Source organism: Saimiri boliviensis, chromosome 20, assembly GCF_048565385.1.
Source record: "Saimiri boliviensis isolate mSaiBol1 chromosome 20, mSaiBol1.pri, whole genome shotgun sequence".
In the NCBI taxonomy this organism is placed as follows: Eukaryota; Metazoa; Chordata; class Mammalia; order Primates; family Cebidae; genus Saimiri; species Saimiri boliviensis.
In genome coordinates this window covers 10,102,959-10,118,654 of record NC_133468.1, presented here as the reverse complement: position 1 = coordinate 10,118,654, position 15,696 = coordinate 10,102,959, and the positions used below count along the sequence as shown (strand labels likewise).

The 15,696-nt window shown below is 44.5% G+C and overlaps 1 protein-coding gene across 4 annotated transcripts; it reads right to left on the bottom strand.

The window, feature by feature from the left end:
* Positions 1-1,336: 1,336 nt before the first annotated feature.
* On the bottom strand, positions 1,337-10,495 carry BOD1 (biorientation of chromosomes in cell division 1). Of its 4 annotated transcripts, XM_039460538.2 has the most exons (5): positions 10,024-10,464; positions 7,608-7,664; positions 7,004-7,128; positions 3,055-3,251; positions 1,337-2,108 (listed from the first exon to the last, which is right to left on the bottom strand). In XM_039460538.2, the coding sequence occupies exons 1-4, from the start codon at positions 10,258-10,260 to the stop codon at positions 3,056-3,058; spliced, it is 615 nt and encodes a 204-aa protein (XP_039316472.1). In that variant the 5' UTR covers positions 10,261-10,464; the 3' UTR covers positions 1,337-2,108; position 3,055. The 4 variants fall into 4 exon arrangements, with proteins under 4 accessions (XP_039316472.1, XP_010344988.2, XP_039316473.1 ...); XM_010346686.3 differs by lacking the exon at positions 7,608-7,664 and having other exon boundaries at positions 10,024-10,495; XM_039460539.2 differs by lacking the exon at positions 3,055-3,251 and having other exon boundaries at positions 10,024-10,472.
* Between the last annotated feature and the right edge of the window lie 5,201 nt (positions 10,496-15,696).

Sequence of the window (15,696 nt, the reverse complement as noted above, 5' to 3'; positions counted from 1 at the left end):
CCATCTCACACCAGTTAGAATGGCGATCATTAAAAAATCTAGAAAGAACAGATGCTGGAGAGGATGTGGAGAAATAGGAACACTTGTACACTGTTGGTGGGAGTGTCAATTAGTTCAACCATTGTGGAAGACAGTGTGGCGATTCCTCAAGGACCTAGAAATAGAAGTTCTATTTGACCCAGCAATCCGATTACTGGGTATATGTCCAAAGGATTATAAATCGTTCTACTATAAGGACACATGCACACAAATGTTCATTGCAGCACTGTTTACAATAGCAAAGACCTGGAACTAGCCCAAATGCCCATCGATGACAGACTGGACAGGGAAAATGTGGCACATATACACCATGGAATATTATGCAGCCATCAAAAACGATGAGTTTGTGTCCTTTGTAGGGACATGGATGAACCTGGAAACCATCATTCTCAGCAAACTGACACAAGAGCAGAACACCAAACACGGAATGTTCTCACTCATAGGCGGGTGTTGAACAATGAGAACACATGGACACAGGGAGGGGAGCACTACACACTGGGGTCTGTTGGGGGGAAATGGAGGGACAGCGGCAGGGTGGGGAGTTGGGGAGAGATGGCATGGGGAGAAATGCCAGATATAGGTGATGGGGAGGAAGGCAGCAAATCACACTGCCATGTGTGTACCTATGCAACAATCTTGCATGTTCTTCACATGTACCCCAAAACCTAAAATGCAATTTAAAAAAATGAGGGCACATGCTACCAAACATCTTGCTGAATATGGCAATGCAGTCCTAATTTAGGGGTATTTATGGTAAAGGTAGAAGTGGAGCATTTGTCTTAACAGGGAACCAACTGAACTGGTTAAATATGATCAGATTAGCAGTCATATGCAGTAGTAGACTCAACCAAGAACCAAGACTCTTAGTATGACATAATCTTGGCTATATTAATCCAAGGCTTATTACACAGAGTTATGTTCAGAGGCCTGGCAGCATCAGCATCACCTGGCAGCTTGTCAGAAACACTCACTCTAAGTCCCACCCCAGAACTTCTGAATCAGAATATGCATTTTCCCAAGATCCGCAGGTGCTATTTCTGCACACTTAAGGTTGAGAAACACTGACACATACCATAGACTACCTTAACTAAAGACCAGTGTCAGTAATGGCTCAGGGAGGAGAGAAACAGCCAGCTTCTAGCCACACCTACTAGTTTTGGAGAGAATAGTTCCAAGTTATATGTACCAATCTTCACTGCCAGTAGATCATGTGTGGTGCACAGAAATGGCACAGAGACAGAGGACAAAAGTTGCCCTTCACAGACCTGAGGTCTAAGGTTCAGTTGAAGCTTCAGAGTAAGAGTATCAAATGACTTTATTATGAAAGATAAGCCATTTTACCGACCACTTTCCTAAAAAAACACAAATGTGAGAATAAAGTAAACATATATAAGACTCACTAGCCCCTGCAGGACAGGAAGCAGCTCCGGACAGAGAGCCTGCAAATGAGTTTCCTTATACCTCATGTCTGAACTTTTCACACATTCTAGGATTTCATGTTTTGTTACCTATTACAAAGGAAAGGAAACTGGCTAGAAGATTCATGTACAAGAAGGTCGCAACTTTAAAGCTATCTGACGCTAATGACTTGTACAATCTAGTTTGGAACTCTGAGAGACAGTATTAAATAAGCACTGTCAAATACCACCCCCAGTTAACCTTTACTGTCACTGTTCTTTCAAACTGTCTTTGGGATCGGTTATGTTCTCTCCCTGTAGCTTTTGTTTCTCCCAGAGCACAAACCCTAAAGTCCATGTGCAGTCTCCATGTTCAAGTAGTCTGTTTCAGGATAACCCTGGGTTGCTTTAGTGTTTCTCTCTCTGTAGTGTCTACTTGGTGTCACACCCCTGGACAGGGGACCAAATGGCAGCACAATGTAGGGGGTGACATAGTCAACTTTCCTGCTGCTGAACTTGCTCCCCTTTCAATCTGTTCACTGCCCATAGTCAAGGTTGAAATCTTTAGACCAGTGACGACCTTGGCCTATCTTCGGTCTGAAGTTGCTCTCTTATGTAACCGAATCCATTTCTTCGCCAAAAATTGAGCTTTCAAAAGGTGACAGGCATATTCTAAAAAGGAAAGATAATACCAAAAATGTTATTTATTGATGAGAGACTATATTCACTTACTTTTATGTTCCTAAATGAATTTATAATTAAAAAGAAAGACTTAAAATGCATGTTTTACACTCCATGTTGGACTCAAGGTCTTCTCTCAGTAGAGGCACAAAAAGACAATCCCGATGCTCTTGCATTGTTCATCACTGACGCTCCAAATGCCCTAGTGAATTCACCTCACTTACTAAGAATAACAGACATCTCAAAGAGTCTCAAAATGAGAACACCAACATCAGAATGAAGGGATAAAACATACCCCAATGGTCAGCAACAATGGCTAAGAGTCCACTGTTAACTTTATCACTGCTCACACTGTCTCTTGAAATCTGCAAAAAGCACTCTTTTGTACATCTACAGCTGTTTAAATTAAATGTAATTCCAAATTTAATTGAAAGAAGGGGGAGTGTTACTAACACAAGAATCCCACGGTAATCGATGGTGGTGAACAAACTCCTTCTAACTCCATGGAAATCCAGTGGCACTCAAAGCAGACTCTGAATCCCATTTAGAATACCACTTCAGAAGGCACTGCTTGATTTTATATAAAACTGCAAACCCAAGTTAACTCACATCCAGGGCAGAGACTTCTTTAAGCATTTCAGAGAAATAAGACTTTCATTTGAATCTCCCTTATACAGCCCAATCATCTCAGCTGGTTTCTAATGAAGCGTCTATTCACAGCTTACATGTTTAGCTCTAGTGGAACAGAAAATCATTCACTGACACAGAAAAACGCTACTAATTAGTTCTCAGTAAAAAATGACTCATAACAGTAGAAGACCATCTGTAGTAAATACTTTCTAAATGCTCCTCAATTATGGCTTACCCCATTCCTATCCATTTTACATATCTACATGACAGAAATGCATGCTCCTGGACAGAAGACAGGATACTGGACCTTAGGAAGTGTCCTGAGATGGAGCTGGTGGGTCCTGGCCGTCGGGCTCTGGAGGGGGTGCTGGCACAGCTGCTTTTTTCTGGGCTGCCAGGAACTCATGAATCGCTCGTTCTATTTGTGGCCTGAAGATGTGGTTTAGTTTAGGATCCACCACCTGAGAAATAATCCTGTCTACTCCAGCTTCCAACATCCCTGACCTTGCGGAGACAAACAGATCATTCTGTTATTCAGTTCCTTCAGGATTATCTTTAGCTTCAATAAATATCATGTGGGAGCCCAATAAATGCCCACCTTCAAAGCTACAGCCCTTCTAGGGAGTTCTTTTAGAGGGCAATCCACCTACCACATAGAGCTCAAGCTATTATTTTCACTTTTATGGGACAATTCTCAACCACCAGCTGTTATTCCTAATGCACAGTCTCAACCAAAATCACCCAACCTTGTACAAAGGAACCAAAAAAACGTAAGTGGGCTGCTCCAAAGACAAGAAGCAAATGACAGGATGACAAGAAAGAACTTGATACATGTGGCACTGAAAAGCTTCATCGTACTGTCAAAGCCAGGGAGCCTAGAATTTGACTCCATTTCCTTCAACATTTATTCTCTTAATAGCCTAAGTAGAAGCAGCTTCAGCAGCAACCTGTTTACTAATCCTCAAATCTTAAACAAGGCAGAGCAGTCAGGGCTGGGGGTATTTACACCACCAGCAATTCACCATGGCCTTCAGCCGTGGCTGCTGCCTGTTACACATACCAGGCAGCATGGAGGCAAACAATCAACAGACAAGACACAAATGAGTTCCAGGCTCCTAGAGGGTTAAATGACACCCCCAATCCATTCTGAAGTGGAGCAAAAATCAAAGCCTATCAATGTCTATATTCAAACACTTAGGATAGGGTACTGGACACGATGGTTGACAGGAAACAAATCATATTTGGACAGGCTGGAAAACAGCCCATAAGGTTCAAAGTGAAGTGTTCTCAAAAGATTGAAATATGCCAACACCATCACAAGCATGTGGGCAGGTTTTACTTATTTTCCTGTAGACTTGAGACTTCTACGGCCATTTAAGCTTTTGGGTAAAAATAGGCTGGACAGCAACCGGGCAAATGGTCTGTCAGGGTACAGCAAAGGAAAAACATGAGTAAATGTACATCATGACAAAGACGAGAAACAGGCCCTACACTGGGAAAGATTATTAATGTGTAAAGTGCCTCCTGGATTCAATGGTAACTAATACCTTATCGACAGGAAGCCTAGATGTAAACACACCACCATTAGAGCACTGAAGGGCACATTTTCAGGTAGACCAGGAATTAGACAGTATCCATCCTAAGCAATGAGCATTGTTCAGTACAGCAAAGTTAGCAAAAGGCTATGGGTCAGTTACAAAGCAAAGCCACCTCTCCTCAGTCACAAGCCAATACCTTTCCAACTTTAATCAAATCTTTCTGAGTCAGATTCACAGGGGTCTTTATTAGACGTAAAAGCCTGACATTATGAACTGAATGCCCCCCCAAACTTCCTACGTTGAAATCTAATCTTTAATGTGATGGCATTTGGAGGTAGGGCCTTTGGGAGGGGATTGCGTGATGAGGGCAGAACCTTCATGAATGCAGTTTATGCCTTTACAAAAAGGGCCCCAGAAAGTCAGCTAGCTCTTTGCACCACATGAGAAGAACAAGTAGCAGACTGCAGCCTGGGAAGAAGGCCATCACCTGAACCTGACCATGCTGGCATCTTGGTCTTGGACTTCCAGCCTCCAGAATGATGAGAAGTAAATATCCGTGGTTTACAAGCCACCTATTCTATGGCACTTTGTTAAAGCATCCCCGACTGACCAAGACTCCTGATCAGGGAAAACAAAGTACCAAGAGGGTGCAGATCACTTTCCTGGAGAGTTTTAAAGCTTTTGAGGAAAATGTAAAATCTTGTCGGGAGCCTAAAGTAGAAGATGGAATGAACAAATATTGTATAGTTAAAAGAGTTATTCATCATAATTCAGTTCACTAATAGAGGCTGATTTTCTGTTAAACCTACCAGGCGGTGGCACCGGGTTACAGCATCTGGATCAGAGCAGCCAGGCCAGTGAGCCAATACTCTGAAGGCCTGCACTGCCACACCCCGGGGCCAGCAGAAAGTCTGCATTTCAAAACTCCAGTAGATTCTGCCTCAAAATCAAAATGCTAGCAAGAATTGTGGAGAAATGTCCCAGTATTAAAGCCAAGTTCATGTTTTCAGGGTAAATACATTCTAAGTCAAATCAAAAAGCAGGAAAAAAAACTTCACAGAGGTGGTAAAAACTATGAAGAGAAGTAAAGAAATGATTAGCATAAAAGTCAGGAGACTTTTGAATGGGGGAAGGTATGTCCGGGGCTAGGCCATTTGGAGGGTGTAAGTCCATTTCTCAGCCTGAGTGGTGATCGAGGGATGTTCTACTTATTTGTTTTACTGTACTTCTGTGCACTTTTCAATATTACAGTTCCTACTAAAGAAATGCAGAAGAACATGCATGCCCCTAGAATGACACCCATGCTCATTACGGGCATCAACAGCAGTGTAAACAGCCTTCACACAATTATGGCGGCTTTCCAAATATTTCAAAATGTTCAGTGTTTTGATTTACCCAATGTACTGGCCGGTCCTTTAAAAGACAGGGTAAACACAAGTAACTTCAGCTGTGAAACAGGCTATTCGTGAGGATGAGTGATATATGTAAAGACCAGTGCCAGACATGTAATAAAGACTTGCTCAGTAAGGGGCAGCTACTGTCCCTTTCTTTCTGAAGGAGCCTGGTGCCGCCAGTCTGCTCTCTGGAAAAAGGGAAAGGTGCTCAGTGCTGACTCCGGAATGATAAGGCACCAGGCATCGTCAGGTATCAGGCTTCTTCCCAGCATTCAGCCACATTGAAACTACTAGCACGCGAGCAAAACTTCTTTTAAAAACTTTAAAAATCTTAAAATCCCTGCAGACTCACAGGAAGTTGCAAAGAAGTGTGCAGGGAGTTCCACACGCACCCTTCACCCAGCCACCTCTAATGTTAGCACCTTGCATAACTACAGTGCAATATCAAAACCAGGAATAGGACACTGGTCCAATTCAGACTGTACTGAGACTTCGTTACACATGCACTCAATTGTGTGTGTAACTCTGTGCAACTTTACCATGAGTGGTTCCGCGTAAGCACCACAATTCAGATACTTGACTGCACCATTGACTACACCATCGCAAGTTCCCCTCGTGCTACCACTTTCAAGCCACACTCACCTCCCTCCTCCCATCCTTAATCCCAGGCAATCACTAATGTGTGCTCCCATTTCTATAACTGTTAGCTCATGAATGCTATGACCAGATTCCATGACCTTCCTCCACTTTTGGGCCCAGTGACAGTGAAAAGTCACTCAGATAAGCTATCAATAGCACGTTTATTAACTAAGGTTCAGTTTGTTACTGTGAAGTAACAACACATTATTAAGACCCTGCCTTCCTGAAAGCTGCCACCATTACACTTTAGAGGTGGCAGCCCCGGTGGACTCAAAGAATTTATTTAACTCACATTCACCTGTGAGAATAAAGATCCAACTCCTCTTGCCCAAGATCCAAGCCCTGATATCTCGGTATAAAACTCACGTGTATGTTCAGACGACACTGAAACTTCAGAAAGCAGGGAACATGTCTCACAGTTTGGAACGTCTTTCAATGCACCCATTAGTGATGTGCACACAGGAGGCCTACACAGGCTATAGAAACTGGAATTTCCATTTCAATTGAAATGGAAAGTAGTTTGCTTACTTTAACCTTAAACGTAATAAAGAAGCAGACTGCTATAGCTCCTAAGTGATACTTGATACCACATCCTATCAACCTTGACTAAACAGAGATATCAACCTTCTTGGGCATCACACTTGTGATTACTGCCTTTTCAAAAGCTTTAAATTTGCTTACTTACTGAACCACACTCTGCCTCAGACCATTTCGCAACTGGTTTTTGTTCATTGTAGGATTCCATTCCTGCTTGTCCAGATGTGTTGACACAAAATTATCCACTTTCTGCCTCAGGTTTTGGTAAGCTGGCTAAAATGTTAAAAAGAGGAGGCAAGGTCATAAGTTATATCACCAAAGTTTTGAACTTAAGTCACTCGGAACATTGCTTTTCACAGAAACATTACTGTCAAGTCTAAATACACTTTCACTGAGCATGAAGGTCACCATGCAGTGTGGCAGCCATGAATTAATGGTTAACACAAGTGCCCACTTTATGGTGGGTGGGCACAATGCCAGGTGCTTTACTTATATTATTCCATCTACTTTTCAAGTAACTACATGCAGCAGGCCTGACGTCAACCACAGTGTGGACCCACACCTGGGGAGTCTGCAGCCAAGCCACCAGCTGAGCCTTCCTAGCTCAGCTGAACTTTGGTTGACCTGCCACCCCATGAGCATGTGAATAAGCACTGTTTTTAAGTTGCTGAGATTCAGTTTGTTATGCAGCGTTACTGTGGTAAAGTTTGCTAACAGGCAGTGAAGTGAAGTTGACAAAGGAACCAGGAGACCTCAATTCCATGAGTGGACTCTTCTGAAAGACTGAGAGAGCAAACGCAAAGACTCCACTGGAAAAGAGAAAGGCAAGGAGATGGGGGCAGAGGACTAAAATTCACAGACACCATATGCTATCTGCCTAGTAACGCCTTCTTCCTAGTAAATGTCTTCCTCTCTTCACAAGGGTAGGGCAGAGGGTGCCACAGGAGTGAGCCATACTAAGACAATGCAGACATTTCCTGGGATTTCCCAAATTGGAGCTGACTGTCTGTCTTGAGAGGAAGAAGCTGTAAGACGTAATCAAGAGATAATAGTAACCAAATGGATGACTTCACTCTGAAGCAACAGAGAAGACAGACATAGAACAAGTGGGGAATATCTGGTTCCAAATGCCTACCCTCTGGCAGAGTTTGTTCAATCCTTCCATGGATTTCATGAGACAACAGATTCTCCCCTTTGCTTAAAGCAGGATGATTTTTGTCCCCTGTAAGCATAAATCCTGATACCATACCGTCTACTAAAAATAACTCATCTGGTTTGAGATGGTACCAACTGTTTACTGAAAAAGGACAAAGGACAGTGAACATCACTACCAAAACATGTAACAAACCCAGGTCATACAGAATCATCTCAGTTCATGAAGTCAAAGGAACTCATGAGCCCACCCATAACGTTTTAGTGTTACTACCTACCCCATCATCTGTTCACTTATCAGTTTGTTCTATTTGTTTTGGGATGCATTGCGAAGTAAATTACAGACATCTGTCCGATTTCCCCTAAATACTTCAGCAGTCTGGAGTGGGGCCCAAAACGTGCGTTTCTAACAAGTTCTCAGGTGATGCTGATGTTGTTAATCCAAGTTCTCACCACTCTGAGAACCACTGGGCTACAGCAACAAAGGTCTCAGATAAGATATGCCTGAAAAAACACTATCTTCAAGAATTACAACCTGTAATTCCCAGAAGAAACAGCTAAGGAGCTGTACATGGGAAGGTTCCAACCACTGCTGGGCCGCTCAAAAGAGCAGTGCACTCCCGCTCAGGGGATACATTCGAAGACCCCCAGCGGGGGTCCGAAATCTCAGGTAGTACTAAACCCTATATACATTACCCATGAATTTCTCTGGGGGCCACTATGAAGTAAAATAAGGGCCACCTGAACACAAATACTTCCATATTGCAGCAACTGGGTAAGTGAAACCACAGAAAGCAAAACCTTGGATGGGGTGGGCTCCTGTCATCGTTTTTGTTTTAAAATCACAGGCACCCATTGATCAAGCTACAACTTGTCCTAGGGTGAAAGCTGTCAATACATATCCCGGATGTCTATGTATTGAACGAATCACTTTGTTTCAAGGATTGAATGGCCTTTGTTTCAAGGCCATTTCTAGTTGGGCTTTTCATTTTGGAAAAGTAACAGTGTATACCACTTTCTCTCTCTACAGTATGTATTTACTACCCGGTTTACAGGTCAGTTTTCTATCCCAGACTCTCAGCTGTGAGGACCGGGTAGTGACTGACTTGTTCCTGTACTGACAGAGCTTGGCAGCTGTAGGCCAATAAACGTTCGACGAATCAGCAGCCGAGGTTTTACCCTATCTTAAGGTCTAATTCCAACCTCAGTCTTGCTGTGAGGTAAGGAAACTGTTTCCATGACAGGCTCTGGTGGGAGAAATCACTACCCTATAGGAGTCCAGTCAGTGACAGGTCTCCTTAACCTACAACCACAGTCGTGGAGTTTCGAAAAGGGAGAAACTTAACGTTCCCACGACTACTGTGTGTCTGACACTTAGCACCCATTATTTCATTGAGTCCGAACCACTCTGACAGGTAAAATGAAAGCGCTTTACCGGTGGGACGGACCTATGGCATTAGGATCTAGGCTCCAAATCCCCGTTAATCAACGATGAAGTGCAGAATAAGGGTGCTGTTTCTACGGTTTACCTTAATTCAACGGCGCACTAAAGCCTGCAAAACAGAGCTAGAAAAAAAGGCATCAATGACTATCAGAGGGTGATGACTGTGTGTTCAAATCACTGTGCTTAACGCCAGCTTCTCAGTGGTGAGTACGGAACAGGTGGCAATTCTAACGCACTCTTGCTCGCCTGCTTGGTTTCGAAGTTCGTTATGAAGGGGCTCTGAGGAGTTCCACCCCCCGAATGATAGGGTCTAGGCTCTCAAACCCACACGGAAACCCCAAGTTCGGAGAAGCGGATGGTTAAAATCACAGCTGGTAGTAAACCACGAGGCAGGAAACCCACGTGCGCATCGCTCAGAAAGCGCTGCGCACCGCCCCCAGCGGCGCAGGACCTCACTGCTGAGACGTTTAAAGCCATCTTTTGTTTTGCTCTCGGCTTCGGAAAATCAAAGCTGCAACCCGGCAGCCGCACGTGCAAGCCCCGCTCCCCTCAGCCCGGGCGGCCGCAGCTACCTTTGTGTCCACGTCGGCCAGGCAGTCCCGGCGGAAGCTGTCAAAGAGGCCCCGGCTCTTGAGCTGCTCCACGATGAGAGCGATGAGCTGCGGGTCGCCGGGAGGCAGCGAGGCGGGGTTGATGGGGCCCCCGCCCCCGCCGGCCCCAGTAGCGCCCGTCGCTGCCCCGACAGAGGCCTGGCCCGCTCCGCCGCCGCCCGCCGCGCCCGTTCCCCCGCCGCCGCCGCCGTCCGCCATGGCTGCGCCCCGGGCCCACAAGGGAGACCGACTATAGCTTCTTCTCCAGGACAGAAGGTCCAGAGTGTGCAGAGGCGACGAAAGGGGCGGTGAAGGGGAAGGGCCCCACGGCGGCAGCGGCGGAGATGACGGTGGCGGTGGCGGCGGCGGCGATGGCGGCGGGGGCGGTGGTGGGGGCGGTGGGGGCGACGGCCAGCTCTGAGGCTGCAGAGGCTGTGGTAGACTCGGCAGAAACTCCCCGCTCGATTCCAGGCGCGCCTCAGATGGCGTCATCGTTGACCTTTGCATTGTGGGGCGGGAAGTTTTCTCTAGCCATCTCCGGTGTTCTTTATAGGCAGCACCCTGGCCAAAGTAAACTACAACTTCCGGCAGGCCGCAGGCTTGCTCCCCGCAATTTCGCGAGGGCAGTATGGGAATTGTAGGCGCAGGCCTCGTGAGCGCGGCAAACCGCCGGGCCTTCCCCGCCCACTCTGCAGACTTCCCATTCATCAACACATCCCAGCAGTGCATGATTGTAGCAGTCATCTGTGGAGCTGATTAAAAGTATACATAACCAGGATTCTTTCTGAAAGATTTTGATCCAGTATTTATGGGTCGAGACCTAGGAATCCGTGCTTTTAGCCTGCATTCCCACTTCCTCCTTGAACAGCATGATCCAGGACATTCTGGAAACAGTGGAACAGTCAAATTTCTATTGTTCAGAAATTTGTGAGTTTCCCTCCTTTTGGTTTTAATAGCAGTGCATACTCATTTTAGAAAATTGGAAAATAACAAAAATGTGAAGAAGAAAATAAAAGTTTTCCTTAAGTCTCTCATATGTGTGTGTGTGTATTTCCTCCCAAATATTAACTATTGTCAATAATAATGAGCCAATATTGAATAATTTTTAAATGCCAGGTGTCATGCTATGCACTTTACACACAGTACTTTGCAATAATCTAAAAAGCAGATACATACTTCTATTATTGCTATTTACAGATGTAGAAATTGAGGCAGAAGAAAATTTGTTAACCTAATCACATACCCAGAGGGAGAAGAGTAGGATTTGAACGCAGGTTTTGAGGATCTATATCTTGCATGTTTCGCCTAAGATATCCTAAGAGCTAGCAGTATCACACAATAGGTAAGGCTTTATGTCCTGATTTTTAAAAATAGCCACAATTCACCAGTGGAATCCCATAGATGCCACCATTATCCTCTCTTTCCTTCATCTTTTGCCTGTTGTTAGCTCAGCTCCTGATCCCAACCTCAGCAATTATGTTTGCTATTGTTATTTCCTCATCTTACACATAGAGGGAATAGAGAGAAGGTAAATAGCAAATTCTGCAATGTCTTTGGTTCCTGGGGAGATGCAGAATTGGTAGAGATCCAGGATGTTCTCCACACCAACATTTAGTACTTAAGAGAGTTAAAAAAAAATTTTTTTTTTGAGACAGAGTCTCACTCTATCCCCCAGGTTGGAGTGCAGTGGTGCAATCTCAGCTCACTGCACCCTCTGCCTCCTGGGTTCAAGCAATTCTCCTGCCTGGGCCTCCCAAGTAGCTGAGATTACAGGTGCGCACCACCACCCTTGGCTAATTTTTGTATTTTTAGTAGAGACGGGGTTTCATGATATTCGCCAGGCTAGTCTAAAACTCCTGACTTCAAGTGATCCACCCACCCGGACCTACCAAAGTGCTGGGATTACAGGTGTGAGCCACCATGCTGGCCAAGGGAGTTTAAATTAACCCTCAAAAGAAATACTCAGGTGTTAGATTATACTCCTCCTCTAACACCAGCTCAATCATTCACAATGGGTCAGTTAATGACGAACACTCTCTCTTAATAGCTCATCATCCTTGAGATGACCTAATGTCTGCTCTTCCTGGTTGACTCCACACTGATCACTCCCATTTAGCCCCAGGAGAAGTCCAGTTCAGTCTGACTCAGCCCCACGTCCTTTTTTTCTCCAGGCCCCTGATCACTCTGACTAGCCCCTTCTCCATATTTGGCACACCACATCTTACTCTCCTTCCTCAGGGAAAATTCTTCTGACCCCTAGATCCAATGAAATCTTTCCTCCATGCTACCGATGCTCAAAGCCTCATTTTTTGTAGCAGTTCTTATAATTGGAAGTGAATAATTTACAGACTAATTGGCCACCTGTGTCCCCTGATAGAGTGTCAGATTTAGAATGGGGACCATGACTTGTTCACCGCTGTGTCTCCAGTTTTTAGCTTAATAGTTCTTAGCTCAAAGTGAAGGTATAAATTCCTGTTTCCTAAAGCTGTGGGATAGTGTCACAGAGTGCGTGGGTGGGATTATGTCTAGCCATAGTCTTTAGAAAAGAAGGAATATTCTAGCATGAGATGATGGATGAATCTGTCTTGTCATGACTTAATGAGTAAGTGATCCTGGAGATTGTCTGCATATGGTTCACACTGTGTGTCATGGGGACCTGTGTCCTGGTTGCTGGGTCCCTGAACGTTTGGAAGATGCTGCATTCTATAACCATGACCTTCCCTCTGGAGTTTATGTAAATTGTGAGGGATAAAAGGGGAAGGGGTTGAGGAACGAAGGTGATCAAGCCGAAGCAAGGCTTATTATTTATCCAAACTGTAAAATAGGAGGCCTCCAGAACATCCAGAATGTATTCTTCCCCAGTCAAGACACATGTAATACACACCAGCGGTCACCAGATGGCGCCATTGCCGTATTAATAATCCAAAACATTCAGAAACGTCAGTGCAGAATATTGTTTTAACTTTGGCCTAGGTAGCAATCTTGTTTTCAGGTATCATTTATGTAGCAAATTGTTGTTGCTTCTCAGTGTCAAAACTTGCCTATAACAAGTTGCTCGACTGCAAAGAATTACACATTAGGTGCTGGAATATTTTTTGTCAAAGGCTGGATAAAAAAGTGGAATCTCCCCAAGCCCAAATCTAGACCTTACCCAAACTGGAAAAGAAATCAGATCTATCGTTTGCCGAGGGAGACATAAGAAAGTAGTCAAATGCATGGACTTTTCGCATCAGGTGACACTGGATTGGAATCCCAGCTGGCAAAGTTGTATCAGCCCTCTGAACCTTGGTTTCTCCAGGACAGTGGAGAGGCTTAAGTGTCATTTCGGTTGTTAGCACAATTCCTGGTCTTTAGCAAATGTTTAATAGCATCGTCACCAATTTACATTTGGGTCAGGAGCTTACTTAATTAACTTCTATTTCTCCTCTTAGCCTCTAAATTCCACAAAGGTAGCGATTGTCTGTTACATTCATCACTGGATCCCTAGCACCAGTAACTGTGCCTGGGACATCAGGCTCTCCACAAATACATGATGGATAAATGGGAAAAAAAAAAAAAAAAAAAAAAAAAGGATGAGTGAATGGGAAATTTTCCAGGTATAGGATAAGACCATTTAAGACTTTTGATACTGCCCTGGACCAAATGTCAGCATATAGTCAATATTCAGAGGGGTCAAGTACAATCTAGGGATCTGTCCATAACATGTGATTAAACTGGACTAAGAATTGGGGCTTGGAGCAGGCCCAGGGTTAGATGATCTGGGAGTTGTCTTGGTAACCTTCCAACCTTCTAAAGGAAGATCCTGGTCCTGCAGCAAGAGCATCCAGAGCCCTAAGACTGAATACAGGGCTGCATTTAGACACCATACCTGCTTGGGGTAGAGTAGTTATTGGTCTTTATTTGCGATCATGAGGTGTTTCTTTTCCTTCTTGCCTTTGTATATTCATCCAAGGAGTCTTGCCAATTCTTAGTCAGGACAACTGTTCATTTCTTAATTAACAGCATCCAGAGTTTCTTGACATTGCCTGTCTACAGCATTTTGGCTACATCTGCACCATCTGATCCCTGCTTCTTTTTATTGTTTGTTTCCTTTTGATGTTTTCCAGCATCTCTAATGATAGATTGGATCCGGCACACATTAAAAAGAAACAGGGCTTTAATAAACAGAAATCCCTAGCACCAAGCAACACTACTACCGTCTCTCCAACCAAATACGCATCTCGGACAAGATTTCACGTCACAGTGTTTTTAACACATTGTCATGTCACATTATTATTACTAAAGAATGTATAGTGAAAGACGCAACCTGACATAATACAGAGGAAAAAGGTGAGACATTTGGAGTTTGGTTTAGGTTTGGATCTAGCACCTCTGTTTATTGGCTGTGTGACCTAGGGCAATCCATTAGCTAGTCTGAACCTCCATTTGCTCATCTGTAAAGTGGGGATAGTAATACCTAACTTGAAGAGCTGTCACAAAAATTGGAAGGTAGTATGTGTGGAGAACCTGACGCACAGTAGGCCCTCAATAGCTAATAATGTGGCCTCGATACAACAGCCTGATGTATTTTATTGTAGCCCATTACTGGGCAGAAATCTTAGCTAATGTGTATCTAGAGTTAAGACTAATAAATGTATTACTTTGGTAGTTTCAATCTTATGATGACGTAGGGATTGACTCAGCCAGTCTCTAAATTGGTGGACTCAGTGAAGCCAAGTTCATGGCCAAGTCCATGGCCAAGTCCTATATGCTACTGCTGCTGGGCCTGGGTCCATCCTCTACCTTTGTCTTCAGAATTTGTGTTCTCTAGCAATACTCCGTCTGCCCCCAGTTACTTCTAATTGCCTACCTAATATCCATTTGCCCTAGTTTGTAAAAGGTCCCAATTTTGTTTGGGGCTGCAGCACGTCTGGCCAAAGTATATACATCTGTGATTTCCTTGTTGCTAAGAGTGACCGTAGGGCCCAGTTCTGGTTAGGAGAGAAAAACTGAGAGTTTCTGGAAAAGCTTTGTATTGCTGATAGAAGCACCACTTCTTCCTGCTGTGGCATCCTTCCTTCTTCCTGCATAGAGGTTCCGCACTCAAGAACCAACACCTAAGGGTTAGCCGGGGCCACGTAACTAGTTCTGGCCAAAGAGTTGTGAGCGGAAGTGATTTTGGGGCCAGGCCATTTTCATACCAACATGAGACCTTCCAGAGCTCTCTTTCCACCTGCCATGGTAACCAGGACAATTGGAGACGATGACTAGTCTGTCGTCCTGGGCCTCAGAGGGAGGGGACACGGAGCAGAGGCCCCAGATAACCCGACATGCCGCATGAGTGAGAAAGAGGCCTTTTGTTTTAAGCCACTGAGATCTGGAGTGTGACTGCAGCAGCACCCAGCCCATCTGACTATTACAGCCCTGACCACTTCCCTCCGCGAAACCCGTCACTTCTGGAATGACCAAATATGAAAGCTAATGAGTGAATAAATGCATGAGTGAATCAAATTTCTTCTCCAGGGCCCCATGCCTTCGGCTAAGTTCTACGAATGACTATAAATCAACCTCGTTTACTCAATGTCTCTTTGAGACAGCTTAGGTCCATCCTTCTTGAACTTCGGTGTTTGTTGAAATTCCCTGAGGGCCTCATCGAAACATATAGGTGCTCAGTCA

Coding starts and splice junctions, on each gene's coding strand:
- BOD1 (XM_039460538.2), bottom strand. CDS start 10,260: ATGGCGGACGGCGGCGGCGGCGGGGGAACGGGCGCGGCGGGCGGCGGC. Junction 7,665..10,023: donor TGGCCGACGTGGACACAAAG/GTAGCTGCGGCC, acceptor TCTCTTTTCCAG/TGGAGTCTTTGCGTTTGCTC. Junction 3,252..7,003: donor CTGAGGCAGAGTGTGGTTCA/GTAAGTAAGCAA, acceptor TGTCTCCGCAAG/GTCAGGGATGTTGGAAGCTG.